Raw genomic sequence first — 13,520 nt, 5'->3', positions numbered from 1 at the left:
CAGTAATGCAAATTAGAACAGCTTAAGTAGTGGTCTGAAGCTGTTCTACCCAGTTTTCATAGAAATGCTCATATGATTTTATTCATTAAGTGACTCATTACAGATTTAACTTCCCCCATTTTACTACTTTTTCTATTTATTTATTCACTACAGTTATTTACTTAATTAGGGGTAAAAGGGGAACAACAGAATTATAAAGAGTATCTAAAACCCCCTAATTCTTAACTTTATTATACTCCTACTGATATCAAAGCCAAACTTTGATGTTTTAGTGGTGATAAAAGCAAGTATTAAATATCATTTAGTTTGAACACTGAAATTAGACCAAAAATGTCTCAAATATGAATTCAGTCTAAACATTTTCTGGGGTGTTTCCCTATTGCTTTAAAAGCGGTGGTATCTTTCATGTAGATATGTGTGGAAATCTTCACACCTCAGGGTCTTCAGTGCTGAGTTACCTTCAGTATGAGCGTGACTTAACCCCTGTGCCTGCCTTTCCAGATAGAAGTTGGGTGTGGGGTGGGCATGGCATGAACACTAACCTTGTCTATACAGGTGGTGTGGGTGAAGCTGTCGTGAGTCAAAGAGTAAATGAACTCGAGTGCAGCAATATATGCTTTGCCACAGGAACTAAGGGATGGACGCTTAGGGATCTTCAGGTTATGAAAAGCATACTTGTGTGCCTTGCTTGTTGTGTTTTACATGTGATCTGAATGTAGCAGTGCTTCTGGAAAAAAGTATCTAAGAAAGCTTACGGTGGTTAAAAAAACAAAGCAGGTGCCCAAAGTGCTTGTAGGCAGAGCAGTATTGTGATAAATTCCAGAAATAAAGCATAAACAGTTTGAAAGCAGGTCACTTCCAAGACTACTAGGGAAAGCAGGGTTGCTTCCTTCCACGACTGAATGCTGCAGGAGGACTTAAGTGATCCCTGTCAGGAGCTGAGCACCACCAACCACCTCTGAATATGACTCTCTCAGCTTAGCTTCATCATTTGCCCAGCAGCTGCTTCATTTCACTGCAGCGGTGGCCAAATTGCTTTCTGTAGGCAACACGGGATTTGACAGTGAAGGCTGAGTAATGACGGGAGGTCGAGGTAGCCCCAAATATCAGAAGATATAACCTATTCCTTCAGGTCACTGAGGTGCCATTACATAAGTAAATGAGCATTGTCTTTACTAACTGTTTTGTTCACCAGGTGATGACAATTCTGGAAGGAAGGTGATTACCTTCAGTTGCTGCCGTATGCCCCCCTCCCATCAGCTCAATCACACCAGATTGCTGGAGTAAGTTTCTCTCAGTCTCCTGTGTGGACTACTTTGCATTTCATACGTGAACTTCTGTTAGCTTGTTTCCCGGTGAATGAGCTTTCACAGAGGAGAAGCAGGAGGCAAGGATGGAAGACCTACCACTGTTAATACTAAGTGAATGAGGTGTGGATGAAACTGCCAGTTGCTTCACCTGGAATCTTGACTAGAAGCAGCAATTCACTGTGTGCTGAAATTAACTTGTTCTGATAATTTTTAAAAAATTTAATTTATGATGGGGACCAGTGAAAGAGAAATTCTAGTATTTTGGTGCTCTATAGATACGTTCCCATGAACAGTGTTTGCCTTAATTTGCTATACCTTATCTCCTAAATCACTCAGCAAGGGTGTTGTTTAGTTATTTACATCTTGGTGATTTTCCTCTTTTATAAAAATATCTGCATTGCATAGAGTATATTATGCTTAATGTTTTTATATGCATCTCACTTTGTAATGTTTGGGGTCTTGTGTTAAAAGAGGTTGTGAACATGTAAAGCCATAACATTCTTCCTTATAAATTTGCTGCAGCAAGGTATCAGGATGTGTTTCTGCCTTGTAGTTTGTCACTACAAGGAGATGTGTTCTGCCGTGAGAGTCCTGTCCTTATTAAGCATTTTAAAGCTATTTGGAGTTCTTGTACAGCCTCCATTGCCAAAGTGTTTGAGCACCTTTCAGCCGTCAGTACCCACCACCATTGGAAAGGACAGAAGTGCTGTTATCTCAACTTTTCAGAAACAGAGAGGGATTAGAAGACAGGTTACTTAAGAAGTGTGTTTGACACCATGTTGCTTCATTTCTATGAAATTTCATTTCACAGCTAAGTTATTTCCACAGCCTTAAGCCAAAGCTTCCTGTGTAGCACAGAGGGAGCGTTAGCACCTAGGAGGGAGAGCCACACCAGTCAGCTTCTCACCTAGATTGCTACCTGCAACGATTAATAGGAAATGCCAAAGAAAGGAGTGTGACAAACTACATTGCCACCAGATCTAAGAACCTTCCTCAGTTCTGTGAGGAGACGCCTTGATGAAACCAGGGTTTCCAGCCCTTAGACTCTTTCGGACTTGAACATTTACAGGTTTTCCTGTATCTGAGACAACATCAAATTCACTTGGAAAGTCTGTGCTAAGAAAGAACTGAAGGCAGGTGTCTGAATGTGAAGTTAGCAATATAACTATCAAGTGATCTGCTTTTGAATAGTTGGACTGAAATGTTGAATTCTGAGGAAAAGCTGCAGAGTAGGCTCAGATTGATAGGTATTTTGTCATGAAATCACTTAAAGAATTGATTTGGTAAAGCTTTTGTAATGTCCCTGCAATTCTGTTACAGCCTTGGAACAGGTAGTTGACCGTGCAAAAGTACTGGTTATTTTGTGCCCACAAAACTCTCTCAATTATTTTTAGAAGTACAGGCTTTCTGGATGCAATGTGCCAAGGAATTTACATGCTGTAAAATAAAACATGAGGCACTCGGTATGTAAGAATATCTGTTTCGATATATTTTAATTTCAGACTCTTTTTAGAAAAGTCTTGAATGACTGTTACTACTACTTTTTCCATTAAATTGCCATGAATACTTAAGTCAGGAATCAAAACAGCATGATATTAATTGCAGTGGCAGTCCTTGTCCCAGGCTAGTCGCAGTCTGAGACTGACAGTGTGCTGAGGGAATAGCAGAAAAATGGGACTGCAGGAGCAGAGTGTAAGAGTGAAGTTGGGGGCTTTTCCATGCAAAGGTGGGTAGTCAGAGTGGCCTTGATACTTGCAGATAGCCACAGCCTAATAAATGGCACACAGAACTATCTATTTTCCACTGAATGAAAATTGCTTACGTACAATTAAGAGCAGTAGCTGGGGCTCGGTTGCAGAATAATAAGGTAGGATTGAGAATGACATGAGAAAGTTGAAATCTGACACAGCAAGACATGAGGCCAGATTGTGCTCTTCCATCACTGCTTTATTTGAATCATTGAGCTGTGTAATAGGCCATACAGTGATCTCAGTTGTAGGAGAAAGGGAAGAGAAAAGCATCGTAAACTATACCATAAAAAAATGAACAGCCAGAAATCTGCTTATAAAATGTGCAGTGTTATTTCAAGATGGGATAAGTAGTGTAGTTCTTTAAATTAGTTTTAAGGGAAATGATCTATGAATGCCGTCCTCCCAAGACAAACAAGGGAAAGGCAGATATATTCAAGAAAAAAGTTTGCAGTAACAGGTTGTAATTGGCAGTAATTAGGGCTAATGGATTTTTCAAAAATTTAAAAAGTTTTAAATTGAGAGGAAAACCCAAGATTTATTCTTTATTATTTTGAAAAGTCAAAATGACATTGTTTGCTTGGCTAAAAGGAAGGAATTTAAAAAAAAAAAAAAAAAAGGAAAAAAGGCAACAAAACAGAAGAAAGCAAAATAAAAGTTGCTGTCAGTTAAAATGCATCTTTTTAAAAATTTCTTGGAAAGCACAGTCCCATGTTGTCTTCATCTTTTAGTGATTCATGAGTACCATAGTTTTTGTAACTAAATACGTTCTTTCAAATTTCAGGCTTTGCAGTGATGTGGAATTATTGGCAACTGCCACTAGAGCAAGATGAACTTGTTAAATAAATACATTGAAGCAAACGTGAATTTGCAGTCACTGGCGTTCTGTGTAAAAATAGCACATTTTCTTTCTCAGTTACTGCTTTAAAAATCTCATCCAGTAAACTGTCTTAAAACTAAAATGTTATCTTTCTCCTCAGGTACTTAAAGTATACTTTGGACCAGTATGTAGAGAATGATTATACGGTTGTCTACTTTCACTATGGCCTGAAGAGTCTGAATAAACCATCTCTGAAATGGTTACAAACAGCCTACAAAGAATTTGACAGGAAGTATGTCTCCAAAATATTTGGTTTACTTTGTCGGTTGTGTAATGTCTGGAACTGACCTCCAGGAAGGAAGCAGATCTTTCCTGATCCACCCAGGGCTAACTGAGTCCATTTTGCCACTGCAAATTCTGATGATGATACTGGATAATGATGTTGGTTCTCTGGGAAGTGTCTGGGCAGCACTAAGGAATGGCCGAGGTGCTGCAGTGGTTGTCCAAAGGTATAAAAAGCTTTGGGAACAAACCTAAGAGCCGTTGCCTTTTCTGTGCACTATTTAACGAGATAGCTGTGACACCTTATTGGTCGTCGTTCTTGGTTGTATCACAGTTGTGTTTGGTTTTTGATCATCCCAAGCCTAGGTTGTGTCCAAAAAAGGGAAGATTAGTTTTTAACAGTCTGTATCTTGCAGGCCTTGGCAGCGTTTGTTGGTTGTTATACGTAAAGCCCTGCAGGGACCACTGTGCTTGGATATGCCTGGTGTGTGGAGTAACACTGGCTACAGCTCCTGACTTCATGTTTTAGTTGGTTAGGGTGTAGTCGAGGCCAAAGCTCCTGGATAAATAGCATTTTAATAGTGGAAACTAAAATTCTGGTGGTTATTTTCCGAAAGTGCACACTTACCAATGAAGCAGAAATTTCCTCTTGAAATCAGTTACTCTCTGCTTGTTTGCCAGTTGTTACTTGTTTGTAAGTTGGCGTTGAGAGGGTAACATGACTGAAAGCAAAAATACTGCTCTTTCCTGAAAGTGAGAGCGTATGTTGGGGGAAAATGGATCATACATGTCTCATTTTTCCAATTTGGGAGCAGGAACAAGAAGCAAATCTCAAAAAAAGATGCCATCAAGAGGATTATTGGGTGTTAGACTAGACTGGGAGCAGTCCCGGTGAAATACTCAACCCTGCTTTGAAAACTGAAGTAGAGATGTCCACAACGCCTTTCGGTCATCTAGTGCCAGAGCTCAGACTCTTTTGAATCTCACCCAATAACCTCCTGAAACTCTAAAACCCACTAAGCAAGAAGATGAGGTTGTGCATAGCAGCCATCAGAGCAGCAGTGTGGAGCTGTCAGCTGAGGCCTCTAACTGCACTCCACTCAGCAACAGACCAAAAAAGCTTATTTTTGCTAGTAGCTTTCCAAGTATGGTTAGTACCATGTGTCTGTTGTTTCTGGGACTGGGTAAGGGAGAAGAAAGGCAAAGGATCTCTTATATTTTGTCTTTGGTGAGAGATTTGGACTACGATACTGGTTTTGCTGTGCACTGGCAATTCCTGAAAATAAAGCATCGTACTATTTTCCTTCTGGAATGATCCCAAGCCAAATTTCTGGTTGCTGTATGAGGAGAGGCAGTACAAGGGCAGTATCTTCTTTGTTGCCTTTTGCCATGACGACTAGTGCACAGTATGACTCTCATTTATGCCAAAAATCTGTTCTCTCCACTCCCCGTCCTGACCCAGAAAGCAGGAGAACCAAGGAGGAACGGAGAAGCCTGGGTAGCTGGGCAAAACTATACACCCATTTTACTCACAGTTGGAACTTCTTAGCACACTGTCATTGAGAAGCTCAAAGCAGTACTCACAGCCCAACATCCATGTTTGTCCGGACTAGCCAGAGAAAAAAAAAAAAAAACAAAAATAGCACCTTTCAGACTTCTTCTGTGTGTGTGATTTGGGGTCAAAAGAAGGGGAGGACGGGGAGTTCAGAGGACAATAATAATTAGCTAGCATCATGGAAGCAAATGTTCAATGGCAGTAGTTTCAAAAGAATAGATCTTGCTTTGAAGGTTTAGAGCAGAGGCTCGGTAAAGTTTTTTAATTTTAATCTAGGAAACTATGAAGTCCGTAAACTTCCACAGAAGCAACGGCTTATGCCCATTGCTTCAAGGTACAAAAGAAACTTAAAATGGAAACTTCAGTAAAGCAACTCTGGTGTTTTGCTTGTTAGTTTTTATTGTTGATTTTGGGTTCTTATCCACAGTGGTGCCAATTGCACAGGGATAGTTTGTTTGTTTGTGTATGGGAGTGGCTTTGTGAAAACAATGTCTTTTTAATTCAAAGATGTCTGGGCCCAGTTCAAACCCAAAAGGAAAAACTGTTGTAATTGCTGAGTTGGTCCCTTTTCCCCCTCTATACCATAACCTGTTACAGGAAGGTTTTTCTTAGGATTTCACGGTCATTTTTTTTCCACAATCGTTGTTTTCTAATAATGAGTGGTGAACACTTGGGAGGGGCACTCCCTACTGGCAAGCAAACTCGGCAGAGCAATAAGCAACAATTTATATATAAAAGCAGGATATCTCATTATGCGTTTCTCAATTTCATTTTGCAATAACGTTGAATAAGAGCAGAGTCTTTTTGTGCAGCCTGGTTTCCATTTCAGTTTCAACCTACTAGAATCTATTATTTATGTATCATGATATGACACTGTAGAATCAAGCAAAGCCATAATGGAGAAAGGCTTTTGCTTCATACAAGGGGGACCACCCAATCTAAAACAGCATGCAGTTGGCTTCACCTTTGGTAATTACTAGCAAAAAAAGACAGAAGTAGTGGTAAAAATAAAGGGTTAGGTATAAATTTTACCTCTGAAAATTTAGAAATTTTCTCCAACGTGAAACTCCGGTAAGCAGAAAATAAAGGGAGATGGAGGAAAGTAATTTTTTATATCACAGATTTTTTTATAGACTCTTCGTTCTCAATATTTTTTTTCAAGTCGCCTAATTTTCCTTCTGTCCCCCTGATATTAAATCTATGTGACAGCAGACATTGGTTAGGAACGTAATAGTGTTATCTTGGCCTACTATTGTATCGTCAAAACTGACCATTTTTTAAAATTGGGGGGTTTTTTTCATTTTATATTCTATTTCTTCTGAATTAGGTCTTTTTAATGTATTTTAAAAGAATGCTGTATAATGTTCCTGTAATAATACCTTCCATTCAGCTGTAGCTATTCAGTTCTACCGTCTATGATATTCAACAGTCTTATAACAATTTCATTTTCTTTTCCTAGGTATAAGAAAAACCTTAAAGCACTCTATGTTGTACATCCAACCAACTTCATAAAAATTCTGTGGAATATCTTTAAACCTCTTATAAGGTACTTGGCAGTTTATTCAACACATTTTTCTGTTTAGTTTAAGGATGGTTTGTTCTCTAATAAGTTGCTTTTAAAAAGGCTTGAGGTAAAATATGTCGGGTAACAGCACAGTACCCATTTAAACTGTCTTGAACTAATGAGTAAGGTGAGCTTAAGCTTGGGTGTGAATAATAGGGTAGGGTTCTTTCTAAGAAAAGGGAGGCTCAATTCATAGTAGTTTTACTGGTGTGTTAAGGTAAATATCACTTTAAAACATAGTTATTCTGTGGAGCATGAATGACTTTTTTGTCCTGTCTGACAGCACTTAGCACAATAGAACTGGGGCTGTGACTGGAGGTAGGAGTGGTACGGTAAAGCGGGTAACGAACGGTTAACCTTCGGGCTGATCTCAAGTGCAGGCATGAATAGGGACGATACCACTCCTGTGTTCAAAGTTAATGGATAAGCCCTGAAGTGCCCATAAGAATTTGAGATGGAGGGTATAATGGTGAAGGTGGATGTATTCTACTGGTGCATTCTTTTCCTTTGCATGGTTTAAAATTGATGCTGTCTACAAGGAACTGGCAACAATGGGCAGAGATTGCTAAGTGCTAGGATGGTTGGGCTGGCTTAGTTTCTGCTCCTGAACTTCTGCCACTTTCAAAGTAATTCTAACCTGTTGCAGATTATAGTATGAATGTCCTCAGGGCTGAAGGATGAAAACAGCTTATCTTGAGAAGCTATACCTAAAAATCCCCATTTCAGTAACTTGCAATTGATCCAATTTTTGATTGGTAGAATGCTAATTAATCAGAAAGGGGAAGTTTAACTTTTAGGTAGATCAGAACGTGTAAGAAGCATGTGAAAATAAAAAAGTCATTACAGCTAAAAATCATTCCAGAATATGCTGTTCTTGAAACAAGAAGACTAACTATAGGTCTTTATTTTAAGTGGCGTAAAGTAAATGCCAGAGATCCGGGACATAGAGCAACAGTGTGACAAAGAAAGGTGCCTCAAGAATGGGGATGGATGGTTTTTTGTTCCTGATTTGCTGTAGGATGTGTACAGAGAGCTTTCTAGAAAAAAACCCACAGTAAAAGCAGAAAAACTCTCAATGGACATTACAACACTCAGGTGAAACCAACTTTTCTCTCCGAGGCAGCTGAAGTCTCCTTGGGAATAGCTCCAGGCAGGCGGTTAGGGGACACAGACAGCTTTCAGTCTGCGCATGTGGACCAGCTGTGCCATTTGACTTAGAGTAATAATTGGCTGCTAATTCTTACAAAAGACAAGTTTAAAGATACCTGTTCAAAAATACTCGTTTTCCCTGGATCTTACTGTGTCTGTGTAAATAAGATGAATACTTTTTTTCTTGGACAGTATGATACACTGGCAGTTAAATCCTTGTTGACTTTGAATGTGGAAATGGGTGATCCTGATAAGCTTAAGCATTCACAGCTAGCATGGAAAATTCAAACCAGGGCTTGTCATTTTAGATGCATCATCACCTTAACCTTCTGAACACCCTGCTTTCATCAGGATTGGCTGTCCTGTTTCTGCTCTACTTTTACTACTGTGTACCTGGATACTTGCTTTGAGTCTAATTTAGTAACACTCTGTTGTTAAAATATGTGACCAACAGAAACAAAGCTATTTGTACGCTGGGACTGACAAAATAATTAAAAGTATGAGTAAACTCTGAAAAGATCCGTAAGCCAGGGGGCAGGAATTAGCTGAAGCTAGGAACAGAACCTCTTTACTCCTTAGAACGGTTTAACTGCCAAATGCTCACGTGCATTTGTGCTTTGGGTTGACTCAAGTTTGGGTTTGTCAAGTAAGAGAAAACATAAGGGTATAATTTTAAAACTGAAGTGTGGACGTGCCCATGTACAATTTGCCTAAATTATACTCTTATTGAAGACTAAAACTTACGTTGTTAATTTACTAGAATAGTACTATTTAAGATTTGTTCACAGTACCTTTTCCTTCCAGTTTAGAATAATCTTATCTCAGCAGATCATGCTGTTATGTAAGTGTCAATATTAAACCAAAGTTAACAAAAAGAAGGGAGAAAAATCCTCTGGACTTTCTGTTTCCTAGCTTTGCCGAATTACAGCCCAGACTTATTTGTAGATAGTGTTTCCAATAAAAATAGCAGATGTAAAATAAATTTCATTATCGAGAAACATGTATTTATTTTTCAGAAGTCTGTTAGTACATTTGGTACCTGTTAGTACATGGCCTTAGTACTCTTACATGAGCAATGTGTTTGCTAAGAACTGGACAAATGGCAGAATTTAGAGTGAAGAACAAAAGTAGTAAGTATTTTAGCATACTTGTGTTTGAAAGTATTTAAGAAAATGTAAATACTTGAAATTTCTCAAGCACTGGAAGTTGATTGATCTTCTTTCCAGGCCCAAAAGAGATGAGCAAGAAGGTAATGTGTCATCAAGTGTATTTTCTCCAAACTGCAAAAAAACTGTGAGAGCAACACATTTCTATGTGTAAGCTAACAGCAGCCACCCACCTGTTATCAAAATAATATATGTCTAGATGGTGGTGGTGATGTGGCATTTTTAAGGAACAGCAATAATTCCTAATTGCCCACAACTTAGTTACAAATTGTGTGTTCTGTAATATGTCCTGTATCACCAGAGGTGGTTAGTTACGGAGAGTTCTGTGCTAGCCCGTGGCTTGGGTAAGATGTTGAGATCTCAGGCTGGTTTGGGTAAAAGACACACTGAAGAGCTCTGAAGTTGTTCACACACAGACCGGTATCCCTTAGTGTCCCAAAATGGCTTGCCCATTGGCAAAATTTAGCTCATTTCAGTCAAAAGCTTCCAAAATGCTGAAGTGACTTGTATTTGTACCACCTCCCACTAGAGGGAGTGTGTGTATGTGTATTTGACAAGCCAGGGATAAATTCATTAATGCAAGAGAATTCTTCTCCAAGTTTACTGTCAAAGTAAGTTGCAGCAAAGTACACTTTTTATCATAAACACCTATTATTTTGCTGGACACTTCCTTACAGGACAGATGTTTCGTGTTGTAATTTCATATTTTTCCCCATGAAAATGGTGCTGCACCTGGTTGGAACACCTCAGCCTGTAAGGTAGTGTATTCTGTCTGAAACTCAAGACCTAGCTAGTGATACTCGGTGCTTCAAATTTGGAAGTCTGTTTTGTACGATTCACAGAAAAACCTTATTATGCAGGATGTTTCCTAGAAGCTATCCAGCCCTTTTCAAAAGAGATAAAAGTCGATGGCCCAACACTCCAAGGGTATACACTGTCCACGCTTTGAAAATCTCCTCTGTGGCTTACTACTTTATAGTTTGTGTCTGCAGCCCCATTATTTTGTCTTTTGGCGGGGAGGAATACCTAAATAATGCAAACGTGTTCTGTTGGCTGTGTAACATTTTCTCCAAAGTTAACAGTTCTTTTAGTGAGCTTTCTAATGCTGTGTGAAACCTGTTTTTCAGTGGTTTTTAAAGCAGTGTTTTTCATATCTATGCAAATCAGAAAACATTCAGATGGAAGTCAGTTATTTTTATTCAAATCAGACTCTGTATATGTTTGATCATATGAAATGAAATACATCTTATGTCTCCTGCTGCTTCAATTACAGTCTAATTTTGAGTTGCATCAGCACTTACATTTTTGTAATAGAAACTAAACCCTTCGTAAATGTTCTTCCCATGCTGATTTTTACACTTCTTTGTGATTTTTTTTTTAGCCATAAGTTTGGGAAAAAAATCACCTACTTGAATTATTTAAGTGACCTGAGAGAGCATCTCAAATATGACCAGCTAAATATCCCTCAAGAAGTCATCCGGTACGTGGCAAGTTTACGTTGTCTAGTTTAAAATATGTTGTCTCACCTCTTCTCAGGTAGAGTTGCATCCTGTTCACTGTATTCCAAACAGAATCTAATTCTATTTCGTCAGTGGTTAAAAGTCTAATTTACCTCTTTGTGCTTGGTTGGATTTAATTCCAAAAGCTGCATTGCCATCAAAGATGTGCTGAAGTGCGTCAGGTGTTTAGAGAAGAGAACACTATATAGTTTTCTACAGATTTGGAACATCTCCATCTCAGTTGTGGAGCAATATAATTGCCGTTTCTGTGTGAGTGCTATCAAAACCAATCCATATGTCATTACTGCTTATGAGTATCATGTAATGTTCATGGGCAAAAACATAATTGTGACCTCTTTGCTTGCATTTTGTAAGAGATTAAGTGACTTCCTTCTGCTAAGAGCGTTCCCAGTCAGCAAAGTGTTGATTGATTTTAAACTTTATGGATACATCTATTGTTAGTGGATCCATTACTTTTATATCGGAAGAGTATTGGAGAGGGGGCGGGAGAGGAAGAGAAAAAGAAATGCATAGGGCTGGAATTGTCAAGTGCCAGTATTAGTATCAATAACAGTCTTTTCGACACGGCGCTTTACATGGAAATGCTTTGATGTACTGACAGGAAGTGATTTTATGTCACTGCTGAATGAAAGTACCTGGAAGCTTTGATTATGACTGTTATTGATGCCTGGTGGGTTTTTACACACCTTTTGTGTAAATATGGAATAACAGAAAATACCTTACAGCTCTGAGGTTATAAATTGGATTGCATGGTTGCCAAAGAAAGGGGAGTTGTATTTTGAGTAGCAAATAGGTTTGAATTTTGCTGTTAAATTATAGTGTGTTCCTGTTTTTTTGATACATTTATTACTGTGCTCCACTGGCTGAAGCAAAAGAGCTCTTCTGTGTTTTGCTTAAGTATTCTACCACAAATAATACTTAAAAATTTCCCTAACGCTTAAATTCAATGCAAGTTCTGTAAGACCTGCAGCATATACACTATTGTGAGAAAATCAGCATCATGAGCAACACTGGTAGCTGTTCATACATATAGTCTGTCAGCCGTTGAGGCACACAAAATCAATGTTTTCTTGACTTTTGCAGACATGATGAAAATCTTCGGGGGAGACAGAAGGGAAAACTTCCACCTGTGGTTAAGGTTCCTCCACCACGGCCACCTCTACCTACGCAGCAATTTGGAGTCAGCCTGCAATAGTAAGCCATGAGATTTCTGTACCCTGCAGCCTTCTGTAATGTGCAGATTCACTGGACAGAATGTCTGTAAATATTTTGTTTATTATATGTTTAGTTTCTCATTCTCTTTGAAAACCACGAAACCGTGAGGCTAGACATCAGGTTTAATGAATTCAGGGCAGGTCTCACAGTCCCAGTGACCTGCCTGGTCTTCCCATTCACAGTATCTTTGTGGTAGTTAGTGCTACTGTGACTGCACAACTTTTCTTCCAGTGAACAGAAATTTGCCCATGTATGACAGAGCCCTGAGCTAACCTGTTGCTGGTGGATGCTGGCAGTATGAAAGTGTTTTGGAGATATTTAAATGGTGGATAGCAAAGCCAAAACAAAGCTGCAGGCTCCAAAATGGCTGCATAAAGCTAAAATGGATGCTTGAGCCTTTATATATTGTTGTTTTGTTGCTCACATATTGTTCTGATCAGAGTTTTATGAAATGAATAAAATGACTCTCTTCCAGAAATGCCCTGACAGCTGTTTACATAGATCACTGTTTGGGGTATAAAAGTGATTTACTTTACACAAGGAATGGGATGGCAGCAGTACTTGCAAGATTCAATTTTGGTAAAAAACAACAAAAAAACCCCACAAAGCCTTCTAGTTTCCTACCCACAGTCATTTCTGTCATCTTTCTATGGCATCCTTCTCAAAAACAGCTGAAGAATATTGTTCACATTCAGCAAAGGCAATTTAGGCTGTCTCATACGTGGACATTTGTCGAATCTCCTCCCACGCCCAGTCTACTTTTCTGGTACTAATGATTCAGCTGTAAATGAGATATAAAATACAATCTTCCCCTGGTTAAATGTTAAGCATTAGTCCTCTCTGGAAGGCCTGAAATTAGTACAATCAATATCTATTGTGTAAGAGCTACTGTGACATTAACTTTTATGATAGCTCTTTAGAGTTCAACCTAACACTTGAAACATGGCTAACTCGCTTCCCTAATTCAGAGAAGATCTTTTAGGTGGGCACTACTGGGTCATTAAGAAGGACAATGTTTTATGCCACCGCTGCATTTTTAAAACCAGGACTGTTTGCAGGCACAAGGGACACACTCTGTCGCTTGCCTCTGGCCCAGCCTGGCTGCTCAAGCAGCTCTGTTGAACTTCTTGCAGGCTTATGCGATCAGACAGCATGTTGTGTGCCACTCTTACCATCTGCTAGTCATATTTT

The 13,520-nt window shown here is 39.0% G+C and overlaps 1 protein-coding gene across 4 annotated transcripts in view; it reads left to right on the top strand.

Annotated features, from left to right (window-relative positions):
* Window positions 1–13,520, top strand: part of ARHGAP8 (Rho GTPase activating protein 8) — an 82,325-nt gene that overhangs the window by 35,864 nt on the left and 32,941 nt on the right. For all 4 annotated transcript variants that reach the window (XM_074872139.1, XM_074872137.1, XM_074872138.1 and 1 more), the window contains 5 exons: window positions 1,196–1,283; window positions 4,039–4,170; window positions 7,175–7,261; window positions 10,976–11,074; window positions 12,198–12,308. In XM_074872139.1, the coding sequence (XP_074728240.1) occupies window positions 1,196–1,283; window positions 4,039–4,170; window positions 7,175–7,261; window positions 10,976–11,074; window positions 12,198–12,308 (517 nt within the window). The remainder of the gene's footprint in view (window positions 1–1,195; window positions 1,284–4,038; window positions 4,171–7,174; window positions 7,262–10,975; window positions 11,075–12,197; window positions 12,309–13,520) is intronic.

Source organism: Strix uralensis, chromosome 5 (assembly GCF_047716275.1).
Source record: "Strix uralensis isolate ZFMK-TIS-50842 chromosome 5, bStrUra1, whole genome shotgun sequence".
In the NCBI taxonomy this organism is placed as follows: Eukaryota; Metazoa; Chordata; class Aves; order Strigiformes; family Strigidae; genus Strix; species Strix uralensis.
The sequence above is the reverse complement of the archived record's forward strand: the minus strand, read 5'-3'. Positions and strand labels throughout refer to the sequence as shown.